The 25,431-nt window shown below is 43.7% G+C and overlaps 2 protein-coding genes and 1 long non-coding RNA gene across 3 annotated transcripts in view; 2 read left to right on the plus strand and 1 right to left on the minus strand.

Moving 5' to 3' along the window:
• Positions 1-667: 667 nt before the first annotated feature.
• LOC109308323 lies at positions 668-24,769 on the minus strand. The gene is made up of 4 exons (XR_002100578.1): positions 24,703-24,769; positions 18,284-18,288; positions 1,708-1,710; positions 668-678 (listed from the first exon to the last, which is right to left on the minus strand). It is a non-coding gene; the product is annotated as an uncharacterized LOC109308323 (long non-coding RNA).
• LOC109308322 (G-protein coupled receptor 55-like) lies at positions 19,495-21,445 on the plus strand. The gene has a single exon (XM_019532565.1). It carries the CDS (start codon positions 19,498-19,500, stop codon positions 20,425-20,427), a length of 930 nt encoding a protein of 309 aa, XP_019388110.1. The 5' UTR covers positions 19,495-19,497; the 3' UTR covers positions 20,428-21,445.
• Positions 23,604-25,431, plus strand: part of LOC109308321 (tubulin alpha-3 chain) — a 7,461-nt gene continuing 5,633 nt past the window's right edge. The window contains exons 1-2 of the mRNA XM_019532564.1: positions 23,604-23,705; positions 24,705-24,927. Of these exons, the coding sequence (XP_019388109.1) occupies positions 23,703-23,705; positions 24,705-24,927 (226 nt within the window). The 5' untranslated portion in view covers positions 23,604-23,702. The remainder of the gene's footprint in view (positions 23,706-24,704; positions 24,928-25,431) is intronic.

Genomic DNA, 25,431 nt, shown 5'->3' on the forward strand with positions numbered 1-25,431 from the left:
AATTTGCCACCCATTTGACTGTGTAGGCATCAATGCCGCAGTCACCTAGTTTTTTTTAGAGAATGTGGTGGGAAACCATGTCAAAGGCCTTCTTAAAGTCCAGGAAGATGACATCCACCCCAACACCTTCATTCAGGGACTTTATGACCTGATCATAAAAAGAAACCTGGTTAGTCAGGCGGGACCTGCCCTCAGTGAACCCATGTCAGTTGCCCCTGAGCATAACCCCCCTTCCTGGGCTCTTGCAGATGTGCTCCTCGATAATTTTCTCAAACATCTTCTCAAGGACTGAGGTAAGACTGACTGGCCTATAATTGCTGGGGTCCTCCTTTCTCCCCTTCTTGTAAATGGGGACCACATTGGCCCTTTTCCAATCCTCTAGTACCTAGCCAGTGCCCCATGAACACTCATAGAGCCGTGCCAGGGGCTCTGCTATGACCCCCACCAATTCCTTCAGCACCCTCGGGTGAAGAGCATCTGGACCTACTGATTTAAACATGTCCAGCCCCTCCAAAATTCCCTAACTAGGTTGTCCCTGACCCTAGGCATGGCAGTGCCTCCCTTGGGTCCGTCCGCAATTCTGGTGGGGGAAATGTCCTGGTCCCTGTTCAGGAATATGGAGGCAAAGAATTCATTAAAGAGGTCAGCTTTTTTGTTTGCCACCCAAGACCCCAGTGCCTCTGCTACTAACCTTAGCTTACAAAAGTCAGCCCTCTCGAAGTTGAGGACCTCTGCCTTGCTGCTTTCTTTCACCACACTGCACTGGATAGTAAATTCAAGCAGGTGGTGATCACTGTCATCCAGGTGGTCGAGTACCTGCAGGCCCCTCACCAGGTCGTCGCCTGTGACAAAGACCAAGTCCAGCAAGGCATTTCCCCTGGAGGGACTATGCACCTCCTGGGTTAGGTGGAGGTCCTGTATCCCAGCTAGGAACCTATGTGAGCAGTCAGACCTGGCTGACTGCTCCTCCCAGCAGACGTCTGGGTAGTTTAGGTCACCCATGATAACCACACCCCTTGACTTTACAGCCACTGTGAGCTGACCTGTGAATTCCAGGTCCAGCTCGTCCCCCTGATGAGATGCCCACTATCAAGTCCCTTTCCCCATGCCCCCCCTTGCATTCTTACCCAGAGTGTCTCATTTTGCCCCTCCTCTGGCTCCATCCTAATCATTGAGGGCGTGTATTGCTCTTTGATGTATAGCGATACACCCCCTACCCCTTTTCCCTGCTCTGTCTCACCTGTACAGCCTGTATCCCTCGATGTCCACTGCCCAGTTGTGGGTAGAATCCCACCAGGTTTCTGTGAGCCCCACTAGGTCTGAGTTTTTGTTAGCTAGCAGGAGGGCGAGCTCCCCCTGCTTTTTCCCCATGCTTCGAGCATTTGTGTAGAGGCATTTGAGGGCTCCTGTAGGTGCCCATACTGCCCCCTTGTTCCTAAGATTGCCCTGGACCCTATCACTTACCTGGGTACTACCTGTGCATGTCACCTGGCTTGACGGCAGTATCCTCATGTTCCTCTGCGTCCCTGTCCCCCGGCAAACCTAGTTATAGCTCTCTGTACGAGATCAGCCATCCTGGAAGAAAAAACACGCTTACCTTTTGGGGAAAGATGAAATCCATCCCGACCGAGCATGTCCTCTGTGCGGAAATGCAAGTCACGGTCCAAGAACCCAAGGCCTGCCTGGTAACACCAGCTCCGAAGCCACCGGCTGACCTCACCAATGTATGTCTCATGGCACTGTCTGCATCTGCTCACTGGAAGAATAGAAGAAAAAACCACATGTGCCCCTTTCTCCTTGAGCTTTGCCCCTAGAGCCTTGTAGTTTCTCATGATGAAGCAGAGCTGGGAGGTCAGGAGAGGTGGAGGTGAGAGACCAGCGGTGAGCTGGGGGAGCAGGAAGCTGGAAAAGAAGTTGGGAGGTCAGGAGAAGTGGAGGTGATAGACAGCGGTGAAGCGGGGGGAGCAGGAAACTGGCAGAGAAGCTGGGATGGGGGTCAAAGGTGACAGAGAGCCAGGACAGGAAGCAGAGGGACAGAGGACAGAGGGACAGGAGTTAGACATGAGGTTGGATCAGAGGCAAAGAGAGTAGGAATTAAGTGGGGAGCCTGCAGCAAGACAAAGACCAGCTTGGGGTCCAAAAATATCAGGTTTATTAGACAGGCAACACAATATACAGACCATGAAGTTATTGGTTCCCACACACACTCGCACACAAACTCCCACACATACTCACGCAATCAGGAAGAAAAAGGCTTAGTACAGGAATTGGATGCAAGGTGGATAGAAATAGAACTCAGGTCCCTTCCTTGGAAGGACGATGTGGGTGATAGCTACCTATCCCAGGCTGAGAGTTTATCCTCAATGGCCGGTCGTGGTCTTCTCCAGCAAGGTGTTGTCCAGAGGGGGTGGCCGGCAGAGCCCTTGGGTGGATAGATGGCATGGCATAGTGCTGGTCCAGATGGAGAGGGCGGCCCAAGTAGGTCACACTCTACCACCCCTTTTACAGGGGTGGTCTACCTGTGACTCCAATGGAAAGGACATGCCCAGACAAGGGCCAGTCCTGTTCAGATGAGGTAATGCAGTTACAGGTGTCCTCATTGTTCAGTGGAATACAATGGTGGAGTTGCTGGTTTCTATTCTGTTCTTTGTTTCCTGTTGCTGGTTTCTTGGAGGGTCTTTATCTTTCAAATATTGGGTTTTGTCTCTGGTCCTGGGAGTAGGTCTGTGGTTTCAGAGAAAGTCAATGAAAGGTGCTGGTCCAGTCATTAAATTGATGGTCCAGTCATCAAACTGATGATTCAGTCATTCAGCAGGAGCTATGTTTAGGCCTGCTACCATTACGTCTCAAGCACCCTCATTCACTCTCATTCATCCAGGAACCAATTTACACAGGGGGGTAGGTATGAGTCACAGTTCCAACACAATTACAATGCGGTATGCCCAGGCAGGGGACACAAAATGGAGACTTGACATTACAAGATGGAAGCTTGACATTACTTTGGTTAACTTACAGGAACAGGCCTAAATTATACAATATCAATGTAAAACAATAAAAATCAATACAAACATAATAGCAATACAATATAAAACAATAACAATCAATACAAAAAATAACAGAACTCTATTTACAATGTAAAAAGAGACTTGTCACAATAACGGCATACAAGAACTTAGCTTATCTATGACTACTTATAACAAGAGAGAGGGCAGAGAAAGAGTCAGAAATGGTTGGGAAGGGGTAGGAATGTATTTAAAAAAAAGGAAAAACACTGGGGGTTTTGCTACAGCAGAAGCACTTGTGGTGTCGCTTGTTAGATTCCAATGGAATCCACAAATTCTGCTAAAAACCTTTTCACACAAGAATGTGAAAAAGGAAGGAAATATCCCATAGCATCAGGGTACTCTGTAGGCTCACAGGATGCTCTTATTGCTCACTCATGCACCCAGCACACCAGTGATCAGTGCCTATGCACACATGCCGTACCCCTTCTTCCTCAGGGTGTCAGCCAGTGGCCTGTATTTCATAGAATCATCAAAACTAAGGGCTGTGAGGGACTTCAAATGATCATGGAGTCCAACCCCCCCTGCTCTGGGCAGGAACACTGCTGAGATCAAATGATCCCAGCAAGGTCTGAGATCAAATGATCCCAGCAAGGTCTATGTCCAGTATACTCTTGAAGACTTCCAAGGTTGGGACTGCACCACCTCCTTGGAAAGTCTATACAGATTCTGGTCATCCTGAACATAAAGAAGTTCTTCCTTACATCCAACCTGAAGCCATCCTCTAACAGTTTATGGCCATTGTGCCTTGCCCTCCCCTGGGGTGCCCTAGTGAACAGTTTTTCTCCAAGCTCCTCATATTCACCCCTTACATACTTATAGACGGCCACCAAGTTCCCCATCAGTCTTGTCTTCCCTAGGCTGACCAGTTGCAGAACCTTTAGTCTTTCCTCATAAGGTTTGTCCCTTCTCTGCACCCTTTCAAGATTCTCCACATCTTTTTTGAAGTGTGGCATGCAGAACTGGACACAGTACTCCAGCTGGATCTCACCAACGTGAGTAGAGATGAAGTATCACTTCCTTAGCCCTGCTCGCGATGCATTGACTAATACATCCCAGTACACTATTAGCTCTGTTGACTACAGTGTCACACTGGTGGCTCGTGTTCATCTGTGTCAACCCTTCCAGCTATTGTGTTGGCCAGGACATCTCCTCCTAACCTATATTCATGTTGCTGGTTACTTCTCCCCAGATGCGCTCAGATTTTGCACCTTCTTTTGCTCAACTTTTGCTCTTATTTCCTCAGCTTTTGCTCCTGAGCTTCAGCAAAAGCCTGCCACCAGTTTTTGAACAGGATGGTCATGTCAATTATCAGGTCTTTTTTAGAATTTTTAGGAATTTTACACTTAGTCTGATCCAAAAGTTTGAGAAGCATATCCCCAAACCAAATTCTTTATTCCTATTAACCTGTTCTCCATGCTATCGAGTCCTTCATAATGCTTTAAAAACAGGAACCATACATTTCAAAACTTCAGCAGATACTAGTGCAGCATAATACTACTCTTCAGTTCTCCTAGCTTCAGTCAATATCCATCCAAACCAATATATGTGATACTGTTAAAAGAGCTTTTCCTAGCATGCCTATCTCCATCCTGTATCTCTCTTTCTCTCTGACATTGTGAGTGAAACTGTGAGGCTGGGAGAGCCTTGTGAAACTTAGAAAAAATGTGAGATGATAATATGCAAATTATGTCTATGTGAAGGAAATCAGCACTGCTGAAATTAGGATGTTGTCATTAGACTGCTGTGAGGAAAGCCTGTCTCAAAGCCCATTAAGCTAATTTGAGGGATTAATTTATTTTTGGCTAACTAAACTTGCACATGGGTTCTGTGTGCAGCTTGATAATGAGATGGCCATTAGGTAAATGTGAAGTGTGCAGCTTCACACCTTCACAACTGCAGCTTCACAGTGCAGCTTCACAGCTGCTCTCATTCTCACAGGTTCTCTGTTTTATTTTGAATTCTCTGTTCCAGGCTGTCCTCTCATTATTGACTTGAACCAGACTCCAATTCCTTGTATGGGCTTGATTCCAAAAGATGCTAAGCATTGGGAATTTATTAGAAGTGGCAGGTGTTCAAAACACCTGAGGTGTCAGGCCAGTTTTAAAATGCTGACTTGCTTTGAGCCACACAGAAAGAACTCAGGAAAAAACAACTTTCAACCATGTAATAAACCCACAGGACCAAGTTTGTATTCAGTGCCTGTTGCTAGCACTCATTTGAAATACACTGAAAATTATACTCCAGTACTTTCTTAATTATTAGAGTCATAGGTTCATTTTCCTTTACAATCCACTGATATTTTGGAGAGAATTATGCCTACATATTGCATTATTTATCTTTGTTCTTGGCATTTATGTTTGGCTGTCTTCTGACAACTGAAGGAATACAGGATTTTTTTTATCATTTAAGAATTCAGCAACACCAACTACAACCTTCTTATTTGAAGTTATAGGGATGGTGTGGAGGCACAGGGGAATGCCAAGATATAACATGCTGAAAGCAGGCATAGCATCTACTGAAGCAACATGTGACATGACTATTTCAACAACCTGCTACATATTCTGGGATGAGGCTGCCTCTGGCAGCTAGAATGCAGAAAGGTAGAGGCACTGTGACTGTTTTCTTAAGATTATTACTGTGTACCAAGATATCGAACCTGGCTCATTACTTTGCCTACATCCCCTTGCTCAGTTAAAATGTGAGCCTTCTCAAAAGGTATACACTAAAAAGAAATTATAAGAAAGCAGGCTAACATATGTGAAAGTTAAGGCTGAGGTAGAACAAATGAGAAGAATACATGTTTAGGAACCTACCTCTTCAGTGGATTGGGCTAAAGCTGAATCTCTCATCCTTTAGCATGGGTTCCATTTCACACCTATTTTTTTTCTCACTGCAGAAAGAATAAATCAACAGTTCTTCCTATTGTAAGGAAATGGCTCTAAGGGACAAGGGAGGAGATGTATTTTCTAGAAGTAATTCTATATCTTAAACCTGAGTGTGAAGTACTTGGATACTAGAAGGATAAGTGCCACAGAAATGACTAAATCAAGTGCCCAGACTAAATAAATGAATCAACTGTCCATAGGAATCAGCCCCTTTTCACCACTCTTTTCTACTGACCTTACAGCTCCAGTTGCAAGCTTCCCTGCTAAACCTGTACCTATAATTGAGACAAATGTGTTTTTAGTGTGCTGCTTTCACTCCCGAAGCTGCTGAACTGCATCCCATATTTCAGTTTTTGAGCACTGTTCATAGATCTTTCCTGTACTTGAGCTTTAGTTAGTCCATGGGCCCAATCTTTTACTCTGTTATGTCAGTTGTATGCCAGAGTAACTAAAAAAAAATAAAATTATACTAATGTATCAGTGAAAGGTTGGGATCCTAGTGTTTTATAGAATCTGAAGGTAATCAGGAACCTATATGAGTTGTGGGTTTCAGCAGGACTCTCTTCCACTTTCATAATGGCTAAGAGAGGTAATATCTCAAATCATCAGTTACAGTTCTTGTTGCAGAAGATTATAGATTTTCTTCTACTCTTAGGAACACTAGAAGCTGCATTTGTTCTTCTAGAATAGATCTGAGACAGCAGCAGAAGAAATCCCATCAACTTCTGGCTCTGTAATAGACTTATTTGAAGCAGCAAGCAGGTTTATAGACAGACTTCCTCGGTAATGTATTAAATCCCTTCACTCACTCATACATGTAATGTGTAATGATAACATACTTTTAAAAATCTCTATTGTATTCTTTTACAGGGAGATAGCCAAACTATGGGTGTTGTTATGCATGACAGCCATTTAATTATGCATGTTTTAGAAATCTGTTGGCACCCAACTTCTGGCTTTTTTGTACCATTTGTCCTGTCTCCACTACCTGTCATTAGAGCCAAATACAGAAAGAGAAGAAAGAAACCTTCTGGTTTCCAGAAAAGTTCTATTGGGTGGAATAGGGACAAGGAATTTCCTGTAGTAGATCTCTTTGAAGAATCAGCCTCTCTGCTACTCATCTCTCTTTCTGTGCTTTGTGCAGCCTCTTAGAACAGGGATGTGAAACACATGGCCCACAGGCCTACAGGGCTTCTCTCAGGTTGGACAACATGCCTCCATCCAGCCCATGGGGCTTGTCACTGAAGCTTCTGGAGTTGTTGTGTTGGCATTGATCAGCATCTAGACAAGAAGGTTAATGCCACTTCTGCTTGTGTACTTCCTCCCCTCTCTGCCACTTACTTCTGAATTTCTAGTTTTCAGTTGCTGCAACTAAAATCAGCAGCAGTCTACAATGGGAAAAGGGTAGGCAAGCTGTGATAGCGTCAACCCCCTGGGTGCTGGCTGAGCCCACACAACAGCTCTGGTAGCTACAACAAAAAGGTCCACTGGCCAGATCCAAAGATTAGTTGTCCAGCTTGTGAGAAGCCCTGTGGGCCAAATGACCCACCCCCTGGCTGTTGGCAGGAAATATGACCTGCCAGTTCATCTGAATTTGAAACTTCTTAGAAGATTGTGATCAGATACTTGCATGTTAGGTGATGATGCTTACATGTTAGAACCAATGGAGAGCATTGATCACAGCAGTAGAAGATATTAAAGAAGTGAAAGAAGCTAATGAGTACTTTTTCTCTTTTTCATTCTTTTACTTTGCCTCCGTCACAAATGGGAAAACCTTTTGAGAAAGAGGCAGAAAGAGCTAGAGAAATAACAAAAACCAATTCTGCTCTCATTTACAGTGTACTTCTAGAAATGACCTGCCTTTACACTGATATAGCTGAGAGCAGAATTCAGCATCAAACAAAATTGTTAAAGCAGGTAGGGCCTGATTCTCATCTGCTAAAAATCAATACAGTTTCATTGACTTCAAAGGAGCGATGTTGAATTATGCCATAGTGTTCAACTATTTTTTGAAGGGTTAATAGAAACATAAAGAGAAAAACTGATTATATTTTGACCAAAGTTTACAATACATGACGCTGACAATAACCTTTCATAATCAAACTATACTCAGAGAAAAATTCTTCAGGAACAATGTATTAGTCCATTGTGATATACAGTAAGCCTTTCTGATACCTGTGTACTGACTAGAAAACATTTGCACACACTGGACCTGTTCATCCTCTCACTTGCATCAGATTCACACTTACGTTACTTAATTGATAGAAGTCCAGTTATACTGCTTTAAACTGTCATAACAAAATGGATAATCAGATCTTCCATAATTTGCTACATAACATTTTAAATATAGGGAGTTTGGAAACCTTCAAAGATTGCTAACAAGATAACAAGGCCTTTTACCTCCAGGTCCTTGATTTATAGCTAGTCCACAACAACACTGAACATAACCGGTTATATTTTAATACCTTTAAAATCAGTTAGAGATTTGAATCAAGATCTAAGGTCACAGCGGGCACATCTACACATGCTATTAGCGCACAGCAATAAATTCCGGCACAGTTTGCACTGGAATTCATTGCTCCTGAGCACAACATTTACCCTTGCACCCAGGACCAGGGCCATCCCTAGGGAGAGCAAACTGGGGAGAATGCTCCAGGCCCCACACCCCACGCTTTGTGGGGGGGGTCCCACGGAGCCAAGCTGGCTTCAAGTCCAGCTGCTTGCCACCTCCCCACACTGCTGCTGCCACCACCGCCACTGCTGCATCTGGGCCCTGCACAGGCTGATTTGCCCCAGACCCCACAGAGACCCCACACCCTACTGTGGACATGACTGCAGCAAGACTGGGTTGAAGCAGCCCTGACTGGCAGGGAATCCGGGGGATCAACCTGCCAACCTGGGGCTGCTCTGACTGGGCTCAATGTGCTGCAAAGGGGCTGACTGGGGCACGAAGGTGTTCCAATGTGGGGCTAGACAGCAGGCAGCCTCTGCACAGAAGCACCCTTGTTCCCCAGCTAGCTGTGCCAACAACTACATGTGCATTGGTGCGGAGTTAATTAGTTTCCTGCAGCTTAATAGGGCTGCACATGTAGACAAGAGACATTTGCTGCAAAGCTAATTAGTCTACATGTAGATGCCCCCAGCAATAACTATAATTTCCTTTGGCAGTCCTAACATACCTCAAACATTTGTTTCTCTCCAGAATCAAGTGTTCGCTATATTGCAGTAGGCATTTTAAACAAACATGAACAGATATCACCATGTTTTCTTGTCAAGTGGGCTACTGAAAGATTTAATCCTGATACAACCTCTAGAATGGAGTATAAGAACTACAAAATCTTGCTGTGGCACCCAGTCACTACCACCCTCATGATGTAAAGCAGCTGCAGTCAAATTACCTGTTAATCTAAGCAAAGCAAAATGACTGCAGTGCATGAGGGAATCAGACATTATATGCAATTCATGTATATTTGTACATCTCTGAGTTTTAAAAAATGTATTCTCACATTTAAAAGTAAGCAGATTAACCAGAAGATGATAATTATGGAATAGCGAGGGTTATGTTTTATCTTTGCATGCCATACCTATACAAAGCATCTTTCACCCCCACAAAATAACTACCAATGTTAAAAACATACAGGCTGGGATTCCAATCTAGTATAAATTAGCTTAGCTCCATCAGTGCTCCCTGGGAACAACTAAAGATTTGGTTTCATAAATTCAGCCCCCTCTTTCACCTTCACTTGTATAGTAAAACAGTATGAGACAGTGGTAAACTACCAGACAGAAGCTATTTTTTTTCCAGAAAAGCAGAGGATGTGGTAGCCTGATGCTGCATACCCAAAGCTTCTCTTGTGTAATGTATAGGATAGGTTTATTCAAAAGGTTAACCTTGCCTGAAGCAATTTCTGAACTTGCTTGCTTAAAATTAAGGTAAAGTAACTCATATTTTAATTGCTGTTATTAGTTTAAAGACCTTAACAAGGGAATAGACTTTAAACAAGAGCTTTAATCTACTCTGAAGCTCATTTCTGATAAAACTCAATAGGAAAAAATGCATAATGTTTTGTTTATCTTATGTTAGAAAAATATGTTTCTGGGATTTAGTAATAACTATGAGTTAATGTAATAATAAAAATATTTAACATTTCAGTGTTAAAAGGCAGAAATATCATGTAAATGCAATTTAATTACGTTATAAATACTTGGGTTTACAATTAATTATTAAGTAGCTCCATTCTTCTGTTGACTAACCATAGTAATTCCACTCCCCCTCCAAAATGCATATGTATCATAAGAAAAGATCTGAAAATCCAAAAATGAAAAAATTCTGCTTACTCGCAGAAATCAATGATGTTTATAACGCTGTTAATAATCCTAGTTTGTCTCAGTACTGACCATAACAGGAATACACCAAGTTTATGAAAAAAATCTTGTGTTAATTTGTACTAACGTAAAGCTGGAATTCAATGTGAGCAGAAATTGTTCTATTACTGTATTACAAAAAACACTGTATTGCAAGTAGATGACTACAGTTAGGTACATTTTTAATGTCATCATATTTATTTTTCATTTAAAACTATGATTACTATTTGCATTAAGATCATCATCTAGTAAGAAAGTACATTTAAGTGATTTTGAATATATAGCTTGCATTTAATATTGAGCACTAATACCAGAATCTGAGTTTAATAAGGACATGCATAGCACATTGTTAGCCATCACAAATGTATTTTCTGGTTTTCAGTTACTAATTTTATTAATGGAATTGTGGTTTCCTCAGTACTTGAAAGACTAGATTCTGACTTTGTGTTTGACTATACCAGAAACTGTGCTGCAGTATACAGCAATGATTTTCAGCCTGGATGTCACAGCCCCCTGGGGTGCCGCAAGTTCCTTTGAAGGGTGCTGTATTGTTAGGTGTATAAACACCTACACAATTCACAAGATAAACACAGAGGAATCCATAGAGTCAAAACCATTCTGACATGTTGTCATATTTCTGTGTTTTTGGAGCAAAATAATTGCTCTATTATTTTCCTAAAGTAAAAAAAAAAGCTACAACCTCTCATTTCCTGAGAAGTGACTTCCGTCTAACAAAGTGTGCAAGTCTAAAAAGGCAGAGAACCATTGTTTCAGAAATACTCAAGCTAAGTTAGGTGCTGGAAGCCACCTACCACAGAGCAGATTAAATTGGCTGACATGCAATGCCTGAGCTAGCTCTTTCTAAGTCCTCTCTGCGATTAGGAACCATACAACTCAGCTGCAAGTGAGTTTTAGAGAGATTGAGAGAACACTCCAAACTGCTCCTGTATTGTAGGCTGGTGTGGAGGAAATGAGGTTACTGAAGCATGCTGCTTGTGCAGTTCAACTCAGAATTGGCAATATCATGACTACCATGGTAATATTACTTATGGTTAAGCATTAAGGGCAGAACTCTATTTCATTGTACCCTCCTAAATGCAATGTATACAGCTGCCTTACTGCAATTTGGATTTTTATTTGTTGCCAAATAGAATTGCCCTAACACACATTCCTGCCAGAAGCAGTAAGGAGGTTTTAGGCAAGAGTCCAGGGATTAGAGCACTTGCCCAGGGGTCAGGAGATCCAAATTCTAGGGAACATCTCACTCAGAGACGGGTTGAACCTACATCATCTGATTCCCAGTATTGTACTTTATCTACCAGGTGACAGGTTAAAAACCATGCAGCGCCTTCTCCAGCTCTCCTCTTTAAGTTGGCCCACTGTATCTAGTGTTTACTATTTACTGGATTAAAAGCACTGGTAAAGTTTTGGACAAAAGTCCAGGCTAGAATCAAGGATTTCCTACCCATTCAGGGCAGTTTTCATCTTAATGAGCCACATACCCGCTTTCCCTCCTTCTGGTCCACATATGTTCTTTTATTGGCTGTGCTAACGCCCAACTACAAGAGAAGGGCTAGAGAGATGTCTAGATAAGGTTTAATCTGTAGCCTGGTGGTTAGAGCACTTTGTCGAGACACTGTTTCAAATTCCCTGTAGGTAAGGGACCTGGCTCCTGGACACATACCATAGCCATAGAAGCCAACTTTTATTTTTGCTGGAGCAGCCTAAGATGATAGACACATGGAAAGTTTTACACACTTCAGGTGGCAACCCTCTTCCCAAGGGGCGCAGGGCCCTTGGGCCCCCACATACTTGGCACCCCTGACCATAACTATGGAACTATTGGTCTAAAGCAGGGGCGGGCAAAATATGACCTGCCGACTGGACCCAGCCTGCCAGACTATTCTACCTGGTCCACAGGGCCCCTCTAAAATTCAGAAAATTATTACTTGCTGGTGGGTACCTGTCAAAACTGACAAGGTGCCAGTAGCAGGAGATGCCAGTGGCAGGACATAGCAGAGGCTTCTGGCCTGCTGACCATGGGGCTGTTCCTCTGCCCTCCCTCCATCTGAGAGTAGAAACTCAGATAAGATAGGCAGAGGGAAGGGTGAGGATTGCTGGTGATTGCCCCACTGTGTGGGGGCTGGGCCAAGCCAGTCTAGCTCCATGCCGCACTGTGTGGTCCTGGCTATGCAGCTGGGAACCAAGTCCTGCTAGAGCCAGCCTGTCCTGGCCAGTACCATGCAGTTTCCAGCTGTATAGCTAGGATCACACAGTGCAGCATGGAGCCAGCATGGCCCAGCCCGGCCACAGCTGTATGAGGGGCAGAAAGCAGTGACACTAAACCAATGGTAGATGAGCTGCTTCTCTCATAGAAATATCAGTGATTCATAACTAAATAAATAAAATTAAAATGCGGAGGAAAACTTAAAATACGTGTGAAGGCACAAGAAAATGACTGCTCGAAAAAAGTTTTGTTTAAGATTCAGTGCATGAGCTAAGTTGCTATTAGGGGCTTTATTTTGAGTGAATCTTGACCAAACCCTGAAAAACATCATAAAGCCCTCCCTACCTACAGACAGTTGTGAAAAGGACTTTGGATGCGTCTCAGAACCCTAAACTAATTACTTCCATGCTGCATCATCCCTAGACCTAAAATGGAACACCAGCTAATATGTAAGAAGAGAAAACTGCTTTAAAATAGTCACAAAGAGATTATTAAAGGAATAAAGTTTGTAGTGGGGGGAAAGCCTAGAAGTGAATCAAAGATATCTTTTAATTGGAAAGTGTGGCCCAAATCCCCCATGACCTCTGCAAGACATTCCTGACCCCCAAAGGATAACAAGCTGTAAGGCATGACCAGAACCTTTCTAATGACTAGATGGTAGCGCCACCTCTAGAAATGATAAGAGCAGAAGCTAAAATCATGTCAAATGGAAATGTAAGAAGGATAAAGTTGTTTCAAAATATTTCCATAGAAAACTACAAAGGAATAAAAAGGATGCCCCATTTACTTTCCTAAATGAATAAATGGAGAGAAAATTGTAAAAGACCTATGTGCTTAAGATGATAGCGATGACATGTTACAATAGAAATTTTTAATCGTCTTGGTAAAAGTCCAACAATTGTGGGCTAGGCTGAAACTTACTGAAATTTCCATCTTCCTTTTATAGTAGCTGTAAGAAACAGTTGAGCTCATGTTCCAAGCACAGAGGCACAGAGAGGCTACTGCAGGTTACTGTTTCAAGAAACTGTGAGATACGTGTGACTTTGCAAAAAGGCCTAGAAAGGGAGTGCTTGGGGCATACTGCTGACAAAGATCTGGTGAGAAAAATAGATTTAAAATAATGCAAAAGAGAAAAATTGTCAGGGAGGACAGTTCAGTTCAACAGCATAGCTCAAATATGTAGCCAGAAGGATGAACAGAGGGGCACTTCTAGCAGTGAATTTGAAAAGCCAACCCTAAGGGTACTACAGAATTGACCCCCAGAAAAGAGACTGGCTTATCCATTATCCATTTGTTACAAGCTTTTGCATGTGATTAGGATGCATGTCCACTGGAGCAATCAACCCGAATTGGCCATAACACAACTAAGAGCTAGAGCAGGTGTGGGCAATTATTTGGGCTGGATGGCCACTTAAGGAGTTCTGGTGAGCTGTTGAGGGCTGGAGGTGGGAGGGAGGGGCAGGGAGATGCCAACTGATCCTATCTAGCCCAGCAACTGCTGCCAGAAACCTGAGGTTGGAGGGCTGCACCTTGTGCCGCTCCACTTTGCTGTAGCCAGGGCTAGACCGAACTGCAGGACATGCAGACTCCTCTGCTCCTCATCCTCCACATCACTGCCCTTCCCCACTCAGCTTCTTGTTGGTGCTGCACAGTACTCTGGCACCACGGCCACTGGCAACTGGGCCCACATGGGACGGTGCGCAATGCAGCACATTAAGTCCACTGAGATGAGCTGCTACTGCCACACTGCACCAAGAAAGTCAAGGGTGGTGGGCCTATTTCTTTACGAGTTGTTTTCAGCTGTTTGTATCAGACGCATTGAAAAAAACACTTCTAAGGCTATGTCATCATTTTAATTGCTGGACCTTTGGGGGTTTTAAAAACCACAACCAAGCTAAGAGAAAAGTTCAACTGAGCAAAATCCAGGCAGAATGCAGAAAAATTGATGCAGAAAACATGTTTAATTGCAAAGAACAAACCATCCACGATGGACAGAGCCTCTATTCTAGAATATTTTTGGGGGTACCTGTGTAGAGCCTCTTGCTGTGGATAAGCTTGGGCCTTTGCCTGAGAGCTTGGCAATCTATATTTTCTGTGGAATATTTCACAAAATGCTCAGACCTGCCCAGTAAGAAACCATGAGGCTGTGATAGTAGCATAAGCTCTAGTGAATCAATTAATCACTAGATTTCAGGCCCTGGGTGGGTTACAGGCAGTTCCAAAGAAAACTGAATTCAAAATCCTTCAAGCAAGTTTCTAAGGTTCTAGGGATCAAGACACAAACCACCCCAAAACATCCACAGTTTGATGGGACAGTGGAAACAATCAAAAGAACTTTGAGGTTTAGCTGGCTATCTTTGTAAAACAGCACCTACGGGACTGAGACCAGTATATCTCTTCCTTTGGATTGGTTATAAAATAGCAGTTACTGAAAGTACAATGTGTGCAATGTGTACAGATCTCTTCCTGCTGGGGCATGAGCTATGGACTCCAGAAAAAACTCTTGTAGGAATTCCTACACAGGAACTCTATGATCCAAAATTGAAAAAGCTCATCCATTTCCTGGAGAATATTTGAGAATAGGATCTGATAAAATGAAAGGCTGGATGACTCATGTCATATACGTAAACTTTTAAAAAAGGGGATCCAGCTAGGTCCCATAATCACATGATCCTCCCTAAAAGGTTATCTCTGGGACAGAATTTACCACAAAAACTAAAAGTGTGACTGGGAGCTGAGGCTTGAAAAATTGCCTGAAGGGTCTATTCTTCTTTAGAACAAAATGGGTAGAGTCTGTATCATCCAGCCAAATTCCACAAAAAGAACATTCACTGGGGGCATGAGAGAGGTCCCTTTTGGGTGGTTCAAAGAAAATTACATAGGGAGTAAAAGCTCCAAAGACGTTTGGATGGAAGTTTAAATAAAAAATGAAACAAACAAAAATTAGCTTTTTGGTGGTAATCTAATGATGTGTCTCCTTATAGAAAGACAATAAAGATGTGACTAAGTAGATGGGTATAATTGAAAGTCTGTTGAATTATTGTGTATTTAACATGTCCAGATACCCATACATACATCTTTGTTTTAAATGCGTTTGTTTTAATTACAATCACAAACTCACAACATTAAAACTTACGTCATCTCTCTGCAGTCTCAAAACACTCAGACATAAAATTGGATAACCCAGTTTACGCATAGATACATTTCAACTGATTTGTATATTGTTAAGTACAAACAGTCAAAAAGCCTAAGGCTGAACCAATTCAATCTTTGCAGGGTAGACTAAGCTGAGTAGATTGAACTGATAAGCAAGTGAACAGACATTCACTTTTGATTCTGGAAATGCAGCCACATGCCTGCAGTGGCTCATACCACAAGCCATGCTTGTCTGCTCATCTGAAGCAGACAGTTTTGGCCCATCCACCCTGCAAGCGGGGGTTGGTTGCGAGGGAGGTACAAAGCATCCTGGGAGGCTGGGTTAACTTGAATCTGGAGGGGATCTGGGACAGAGGTTCAATAAACCAATTTAACCTAAATCAGTTAAATCTGATACTATACCCATCCAGGTTTATCTTAGACCTGTTTCAGCTATTTTGAAAACGATATATATGCTATTGTGTTGTAGATTTGAACTTCTATTGTGCTGTAGATTTGAACTGGTTTCCAATCACGTATACTGGTTTATGTGTAATTTCTGTCCCTAGCTAGAGAAACCACATACACTGAAATGCAAAAACAAGTTCTGTTGTGTCCAAAAACTAACAAATTAAAAAAGAACAGTAAATATCAATTATTGGAATGCTCCTAAATTCCTAGAAAAATTCCTTGAAGAAACAAGTTGGTTTCTGTCTGAAACTTTCAATGACTGTACCATTGAACAAGCTGTACTTATCTATTGTAACACAGATGAACAGTTTAAATTAGTTTGTATAAAACAGAGAAAATATATTAAGAAGTGGAAGAACTAGTAGTAATGTTGCAAAATCATCTTCTTATCCCACTCTGCTGTTCTACCTGATCCCTCTCTTTAGGCAAAGATCTGATAGAGTCAATAGTTCACAAGGATAATGTAAAATGCATATATTTTGCTTTACACAAAAAGATATGCAGGCACTTTATTTCCTAAAGGGAAGACACTGCTAATTTTGCCTCTCCAATAAGCTAATGTTTGAATAATTTAGGAACAGTATATAAGCTTATGCAAACAGAGTAAGAACCTGCAAACAGAACAAAAACCCACAAACAGCAACACAGAATGGTAACGTGATATAAGCAGAACAAAAAAAGCCACTTTCATATAACCACGGAAACTGCTGACATGCTCACTTGTGGTTTTACAGCAAACGAAAAAAAGGTCTTGTTACTGTCACGTATATTCAAATCTATATTCCCTACCCTCACACTTACAATACATGCATATATACACTGCAGGCCCTTTTAAAAAATTTTCTGTGTAAAAAGTAGTAACTCTTTTTACTGAATTTACCACAAAACATCCGCATTTTGCTAGGCTAAAGTGGTAATGCTTTCAAAGTTTAAATTGCCCATATTTAGACCAACTAGCAGGCATTTCATTTTATTTTATGCTGTTTTCAAGTTTATAGAATGTAATTGTATAAATAATTACATGATTAAACATATTTTCAACATATCTTAAATGCTTTAGTAGCACCTGTTTCACATTATTAACTTATTTGGCTCATTTAGCAAACTACAAAGTGTAAATCCCTTAGATACAATTTTTTTTTCCATTCTGCTCTTAACTTTCTGTCAGCCAGTATCTTTTTTCTCTTTCTCACACCCACATACTCATATTCCCCCACCCTTCCCCTGCACACTGATAACCATAGGTGGTAGAAGAGGGGTGCTACTGGGACTCAGCACCCACAAATGCCAGGGCAGCCCAGCTTCAGGATGCTGCAACAGGGAGGGAGGCACATGCACACACAGCCACCCTGTGTGGTCAGGATTGTAGCTGGCCAGCAGGCAGATAATTTTCTTTCAATCTACTTTCTTTATGACTGGCTGGGCTTTTGGGGAGAGGGCAGATTGAGACCCCCACTGTGCAGGAGGCAGAGAGGCAGGGGAAGGGATAAATAATCCACCCTGCCCTCTCCCTCCTGGACTGTAGGCCGTGAATGGGGTCCTAGCCAGGCTGGGTCATGGGACAACTGGAGCCAGGCAGCTCATCCAGAAGCATGGCACAGGGGAGCTAAGGGGAGGCATGTTGCCCCCCAGTGTGTGCACAGGGCAAAGGCAGGCTGCAGCTGTGGGCTAGGCTGTGCTCCCTGCATCCGTGCCTCGCTGCCACTGCTTCAAAAGTGGCACAGCACGGCACCATGTATATCCCACCACTGAGTGGGGCAGGCAGCAAGATGGGCCACTCCCAGCACCGTCACCTGTCCTGAGCATAGCACAGCCACCCTCACTGGGAACAGCCTGGTGCTGCTCCGGCACCTGCCTGTAGCAGCAGCCCACCCTACCCTGTGCAGATCTGGAAGAACACGCCCTCATGCCTCCTAGGACATGTGGAGTGGTGAGAAACGCCTGCCCTTCCCGTGGCCTCTGGACAAGTTGGGGCTTCACCCTACGCCCCATCCTGCCCCAGCTGCGCAGGGTTCCTAGGGGCTCTATTCCCTCTAGGGCAGCGCAGCTGAGCCTGGCTCCACTTTGATCCCTGGCTCCAGGCCACCCTGGGTGGTGCAGGGCTGGGGCCAGCAGATTCATTGGCGTGGAGGCACCAGCACTGGGCAATGACCCCGGATGCAGGGGAAGGGGTGACTGCATGGGCTCAGCAGGCCCCGGCCCCAATCCTGGGCCTGGCTTGGCTCAGCTCCCTCCTGATCCCTGCCCGGTCCCAGCCCCAGTCCCACTCCCTCCCGCCAGCCCTTTCCCCCATCCCCTCCCCTGAAGACTTTCGTGCCTGGGAGAAGGGTGCCTTAGCCCCACCTCTCCCCCCTGCAATTTTTTTTATCCTTCCACCTATGCTGATAACACAAAAATACTTACAGCCTAATAGTTAACATGTTTTAAAGTGTCTCCTGCAGATACCAGGAGACCTAACTGTTCATAGGTGGCAAACTGTTTAAGACTTTGTAAGGCTTATCACAATATTCTGATTACAAGGATGCATCTTACCTACTACTTTTTGTCTATAGAAAATGAGTCAAAGTTTAGAGCGCATAAGCTGTGTACAAGGTATGCAGGTCTAAAGACCTCCCTGTGCTCCGATAGGGAAAACTGCAAGACAGACTCTATGCAAAAGTTAACGCACATCTTGGCACAGATTTTGTCAATTTAATCACCTTAGATTTATTATAATAATGACAGATTAATTATGATAACAAACTTGTATCATAAAATCATAGAAACTTAAGGGCTGGAGGGATCTCAGCGGGTCATCTAGTGATCTAGTCCAACCCCATTCTCAAAGCAGGACTATCCCCAATTTGTTTTGCTTGATTTTGTCCAGCACAGTAATGCAATACCAGTCACATCATACATAAATTTGCAATGAATGCAATGATTCATACTGGTCCCTTCTGCAGTGCTGCTGGCAGCTGCTCCCCTCTCCCCTGCTACTCTTGGAGGATGTGTAAAAATGCCCCATGTGATTACTTCTGTATATATCCATTTAGGTGAGATTTTCAAAACCAGTCCTGGCTGTTCTCCATGAATGTGGCTGGTTCTTCCTTTATAATTGTGTAAAGTACTGGACTGCTATGACTTGCCACCTCAGAGGCTGCAAAAATACTAAATTAAATTTGTTAAAAGTTTCTAAGTAACGAAGAAGCCTAAATCCTGTTTTCCAAGATTTTATGAGACTTAGGTAAGTAAGTAACTTTTGAAAATGAGACATAGGCATTTTTTTAATCTTACCAAATAATGTTTTATGTCATTTGGAACATATGAATTGAGTACAGTTCTAACATGCTCTCTGTATTTTAGAAGACAAATGAATACCAGCAACTTCAAGGAATGCTCCTTTATCCATGTTGATACTATAATAAAATCTCTTCAGCGAGCGATCTACATACCCACCTTTGGTCTTGGTTTGATTCTCAATTTGCTAGCCCTCCTGGTGTTCTGCTGCTTTCAGAAGAAATGGATCGAATCATCAATCTACATGATAAATCTTGTTCTTGCAGATCTTCTACTTCTTTTCTCCCTTCTTTTCAAGATGTCTGATTTCAAACAAGGGCCACAGGGTCTCTTGTGCCATTTTTTGGAATCCCTCTACTTTGTTAATATGTATGGAAGTATCTTCATCGCTGCTTGCATTAGTTTTGACAGATATTTTGCTATAAGGCACCCATTCAAAGCCAGAGTTTTTCGATCCCCCAAGATGGCAGGCATTGCATGCTTCTGTGTTTGGGTTCTAGTTTGGCTTGGTAGCATTCCAATCTATAAGTCCAATCACAATGGCAAATTCAGGTGCTTCCACAACATGTCAGATAACACATGGCAAACATCAGTCATCGTTTCTGTTGAAATCTTTGGATTTCTTATCCCCTTGACTGTGATGGTTTACTGTTCGATTCAGATCATCCAGACCCTCCTGAGGCATAAAACTGATGGAAAAGAGTGGACTGAACAGTTTGTCTGTATACGGACCATTGCAGCCAACCTCATTGTGTTTGTGGTCTGCTTTACACCATTCCACCTGGGGATTTTTTTACAGTTCTTAGTAAGGAAACATGTCATCATGGACTGCAATACGAAACAACACATTAGCCTCTTCATTCAGGTGGCAATGTGTATAGCCAATATCAACTGTTGCTTGGATGCTGTTTGTTACTACTTTGCTGCAAAAGAATTTCGCAAGAAAAGTGACTTCAGGTTGTTAATGAAAACATTTACTTTCTCCCAAGGTTGTCCCGAATGACCTTACTTACTATATCATAATGTCATTTACTCAGCAAAAGCTAGGTAAATAGATTCCTCTTAACTGTTTTTTTAAAGAAATGATAATAAGGCAGTAATTCTGTGTGTGCTGTATGTATATGCAAACAGAAAAAATTAAGTCTTGTATAACTCTTTGTTTTCAAACAAACTAAGTGATAATGTAAACATAAAGAAGAAAAATAAGATGGCTCAAAGACATAATGGGAAAGACTTTATCTTAAGCTACAGGCTGCCTGGTAAACATCTGAAATACATTCGTCAAGGTAGAACCTATGTTGTCTAAATCAGCATTCAAATCATCCATGCATCCCAGATCCCCCCTTGCCAACATGATCAAAATTATTAAGAGATAAACCAAAAGTGGAACTATTTATTTGAAACAGTTGGACACCACTTTTGAAGGGATGTGTAAATACACATTGGGTATATATTGTGATGCGTTGCTGTGCACTTGACATTCTTTTAACCTTTTCATCCAGGCAAAACTTCATCAAATTTATAACACCATATCTCTCACCCCTGCTTTAAAGAGTAACCGTTATCGGAATACCCATCAGAACCAATGTAGTTTGAGATTTGTAATTTTCTTACCAGAATTTCTTAAATCAGCAGGGGATGTTTCTCAATCATGAGTTAATGATTCACATGCAAAAAAAGAATAGTGCTTTTCCTGAGATACCATACAATATTGTTTCTACAACAATAATATTTACACTTGAAATGGAATTATACTACAATATGCCCACGAAATTTGCTGTCTACCTTTCACGTTTTATGTTGCAGCAGCATACTTCATACGAGATTAGCCAGATTTCAGTTATGAAATCTATTATGTATGGTATTTTAATTTCATCATAACAAATGTACCCTTCCTGACTCTTCACAATACAGAGTACCTGAATAATCCAATTTGTACAAAATTTAGAAAGAAACTGATTTCACTAAAAAGACAAAGAATGCTGTTTCCTAAATACAATTTTGTAGGCAGTTGCTACATGCTAATGACTGTTTATGTACTATGTATGATTATGCCTGTGTGTGAAGCATAAATATTTGACTTAAGATGTGTCAGCTAGCATAAATAAATAACTAATAAATCAAACAGATCTGTCATCACTTTTAATGCCAGTGCCTGCACTGAGGCAGATGGAGGGTCTCCTGCAACGACACCAATCAAATGTTATGACTCAGAGCCACTATGATTTCAGAAACTTTTGTGTTTTTTAATATGTGACAGCTCTGTAGCATTATTATTTGTCAAACTAGTATATAACACGCAGATAACAGAATTACAACTGTTGATCCTCTGGATCATGGTATATATGTAAGAGGTCTAGTCACCAAGACCTTCGACCCAAACACCTAGGCAAGAGTATGGAGTGGAGGCTGCCCAAGACTTACCATCATCCCCACTTCAGACCACTGAGACAGTATTCAAAAACAGATCAAGTCTAAACATTCAGTGTCTTGATGGTTGTAGCTTCTGGCAGAGAGCAACAGATAAGAACTGCTGCTGACTGCCTAGGGCAGGGGTAGGCAAAATGACCAATCTGGCTGGTAGCCAGACTCCATTTCCCAGCAACTGTGCCTGCATTGCTGTGGCCAGTTTGCATGGAGACCCCAGCAGCAGCAGGGCTGTGACAGCACAGGGCCAGTTTCCATGGAGACTGGTGGAAGCAGCACTGGCAGGACAGGCCGGGATCTTGTGGCGGTGACAACATGGTCTGAAGCCAGTGCAGAGCCTCAACTCCACTGCTTGCACGACCCTGCCTGGGGCATGTGGGCAACGTATCAGTCTGCCCTCGCTCTGGACCACAGTCACCACAGCAAGATCCCAGCTCTGGAGCAGCTCTCCAACCAGCCACATGCCCTGCCAGCGGTAACCTCGCTCCACCCCACCACTGCTGGGGTCTCCATGGAAACTGACTGCAGCAATGCAGGGAGGGGCTGCTTGGGAAATAAAGTCTGCCACCCAACTGATTCAGCCTCAAAGGCCAGACTTAGCCTTCTCATGGCCTATGGCATTTCTGTCAAGGTGATGTCTCTTTGTCTTTCTCCAGTCAAAGAGTACCCAGAAGGCAGTGGGGATCAGGGTTTTATACTCACTTAATCTGGAGGTTGTAATATTGTGGTATTTTATAGGATGCAGTTTATGGTCATACACAGGCTCAACGTTCTTATCACAAAATGAAAAAATATATATTCTTGTTATTGCTTTTGAAATTGCAATTTCTTTGAATTTCTTAGGCTGAATCTATAGCGTTATGACATTAGTAGGTTTTGTTCATCACACTTACCACACTGGACTACTCTTACTGGTGCCTGTTCCGAGGGGTTTTTTTCCTGAAAAGATATTAAAATTAGTCAGCTCTGTGCTCTCTGGAAAAAAAATAGAAGGCTCATAATTACAGCAGTAGAGCACAACTGAATCACCAAGAACTGACATGACACACAGGGAAATAAGATGCCACTTCACCCAAATTTGAGGCAAAAAAATAGCTTTACAGCATCCTTCCCCTGCAACATATTGCCTCAGAAAACCTGTAACTTTTAACACTCCTTTCCTATACAGTAGCTTAGTAAAACCTACAGTCAAAGATCATTCTTGAGCTCCTTTTAAAAGATTTGTTGCCTGAAAACTGAGAAATACACGAAAATGAATATATTTTTCTTCAAGAACTCCCCTCCCAATTACTGCTACAGAGCAGCAGCACTGGTAGCTCCTCGTCGGCGGCTCTGCCAGCATGAGGAGCAGCAACACTCAAGAGCTCCGCTGTCTCGGAGCCCCCCGCGAAGGAAGCGCGAAGGGCGCCGCTTCTGCACAGCCGAGGAGAAAGCCCCGAGCTGGGCGCTCCGGGCGGGGGAGATCTGCACCGTACGAACTAGACGAAGCAGACCGAGCGGCGCGGGACTCGAGAGGAAGGAGGGAGGGAGGCGCTTCGCAGCGCGGGACTCAAGCCGCGCAGAAAGCTACCTAGAGCTAGGCAGGACGAGGCACGTGCTGCACCAGTGGCGGGCTATATCCCAACCACGTGCACCCCACCCCCACCGCTAGGGCACATCCAATCAAAGGCGCCCGCACGTCTGGTGGGAGCTCGCGCAACCAATCAGCAGGCAGGGCTCGCGGCGGGACCGGCAGCCAATGACGCTGTAGCGCGCGCTGCATGCGAAGCAGGTGCAGCCGTTGGCAGTGAGCGGTTCTTGCGGGTGGCGGCGGACGAGGGGTTTTGAGTGTCTCTGTCTTCGCGCGGCGCCATGGTGGGGAGCGCGGCTGCCTGGGGAGGCCGCTGGGGCCTCGGGCTGGCTGCGGCGGCGGCTGGGAGGAAGGGGACGGCTGGGAGGGCGGGAAGCGGATGAGACGAACCGCAGCGGAGAATGCGACAGGCGGTTTGCCGCTGTGAACTTGCGTCTACAGCCAGTCTGGCCAGCCCAGCCCAGCCCGTGGGAGGCCGAGAGAAGCCGCTAGCGCCAGTACTAGGAGCACGCGGCGGCAGGGGCCGACCGGGCAGCCAATGGCGCGGCGCCGCGTGCGCGTGGGGAGGCAGTTGGCAGGCGGCGGTTGCGCCTCGTGCGCGGACTGTCAGGCAGCGCGGTGGGGGTAGGATCCGACTGGGCCGGGAGAGGTGGGGGAAACGATGTACGAGTCCTTGTAGGGGCAGCGAGCTGTTACGGCCTCCACTCTGTCCGAGACGCAGGGCGTCTCTGTACCGCGGGGGGTGCTTCTGGGGTAACTTGTAGGTACAAGGGTTACATTTCCTTAGCAGTTAAAGTAACAGTTAAAAGCACTGAAGGGAACCCAAGGCTAAGAGGATTGTGTAGCACGTGGGTAAGGGAGTCGGGGGGTAGCTGGGTAGACATCTCGGATCAGGATTCTCAGTTACAGAATTGTGTGTAAAGTATTGCTAGACGTTTGGGATACCTTTGCCCACAAAGTGATTTGACGTTCAGAATACAGTGGACCAGGGCTTTCCAACTGGTGGCTCATAGGCAACTTGTCCTCAAGGGGATATTTCAGGCTCAGGCTCTCGTGCACCTGTTGCTTCTCCCATTGTTCTGGCTGCAACAGCATTTGGAGTTTCTAGGCTGGTTTAGAGAAACATACTACCCTCTTAACCTTCAGTGTATGTAACCAGGCTTTGGAGGATGAAGGGAGGGGGGTAGGAGTTACATAATCTGCATGCCAGCATTTTCACTTATAAGGCTCAAAACAAAAAGGTTTGCACAAGTTTGGTATCACTGTTTTGTCCATTTTTACAGCGTGAATGTATCTCGATCCACGTGGGCCAGGCTGGTGTTCAGATTGGCAATGCATGTTGGGAATTATATTGTCTTGAACATGGAATACAGCCTGACGGGCAGATGCCCAGTGATAAAACCACTGGAGGTGGAGATGATTCATTTAACACTTTCTTCAGCGAGACGGGGGCTGGTAAACATGTGCCCAGGGCTGTATTTGTGGACCTTGAGCCAACAGTGGTTGGTATGTACATGAAGTTAAGAGGTCTTTAATTTAAGAATGATTGAAGATAATTTGCTTTTTCTTTTGAAACACCAAGTGCCAAATCTAAAGTAAACAGAGTCACCTGTAAAACTAATAATACATTTCTGGGTGCATAACATTAGTCCTATAAATCCAAGCAATGTTTTAGATTTGTGTTTGTAACAAAGATGAAAACACATTTTTTAAAATAATAAGCAGTGTATAAAAATCCACAAAGAATATTGGCTGGGGAATCAAGGCCAGCCATTGTGTCTGAAATCAACTTGAATTTGTTCCTTTTGGCATTGCAGATAGAGGTAATAGACATACAGGTATGTTTTGGTCCCTTTCTTAAATACTTAGGAACCAGATGCAAGGATCTGGGGGAACGTCTGTTCACCAGAGCGCCCCAAGGGATGACGAGGTCAAACGGTCACAAACTCCTGCAAGACCGTTTCAGGCTGGACATAAGGAAGAATTTCTTTACTGTCCGAGCCCCCAAGG

The sequence above is a fragment of the Crocodylus porosus genome, unplaced genomic scaffold, assembly GCF_001723895.1.
Source record: "Crocodylus porosus isolate Cpor-Errol unplaced genomic scaffold, CroPor_comp1, whole genome shotgun sequence".
In the NCBI taxonomy this organism is placed as follows: Eukaryota; Metazoa; Chordata; order Crocodylia; family Crocodylidae; genus Crocodylus; species Crocodylus porosus.

Bases quoted from the DNA above. Each gene is read 5' to 3' on its own strand.
- LOC109308322 (XM_019532565.1), top strand. From the start codon at position 19,498: ATGAATACCAGCAACTTCAAGGAATGCTCCTTTATCCATGTTGATACT.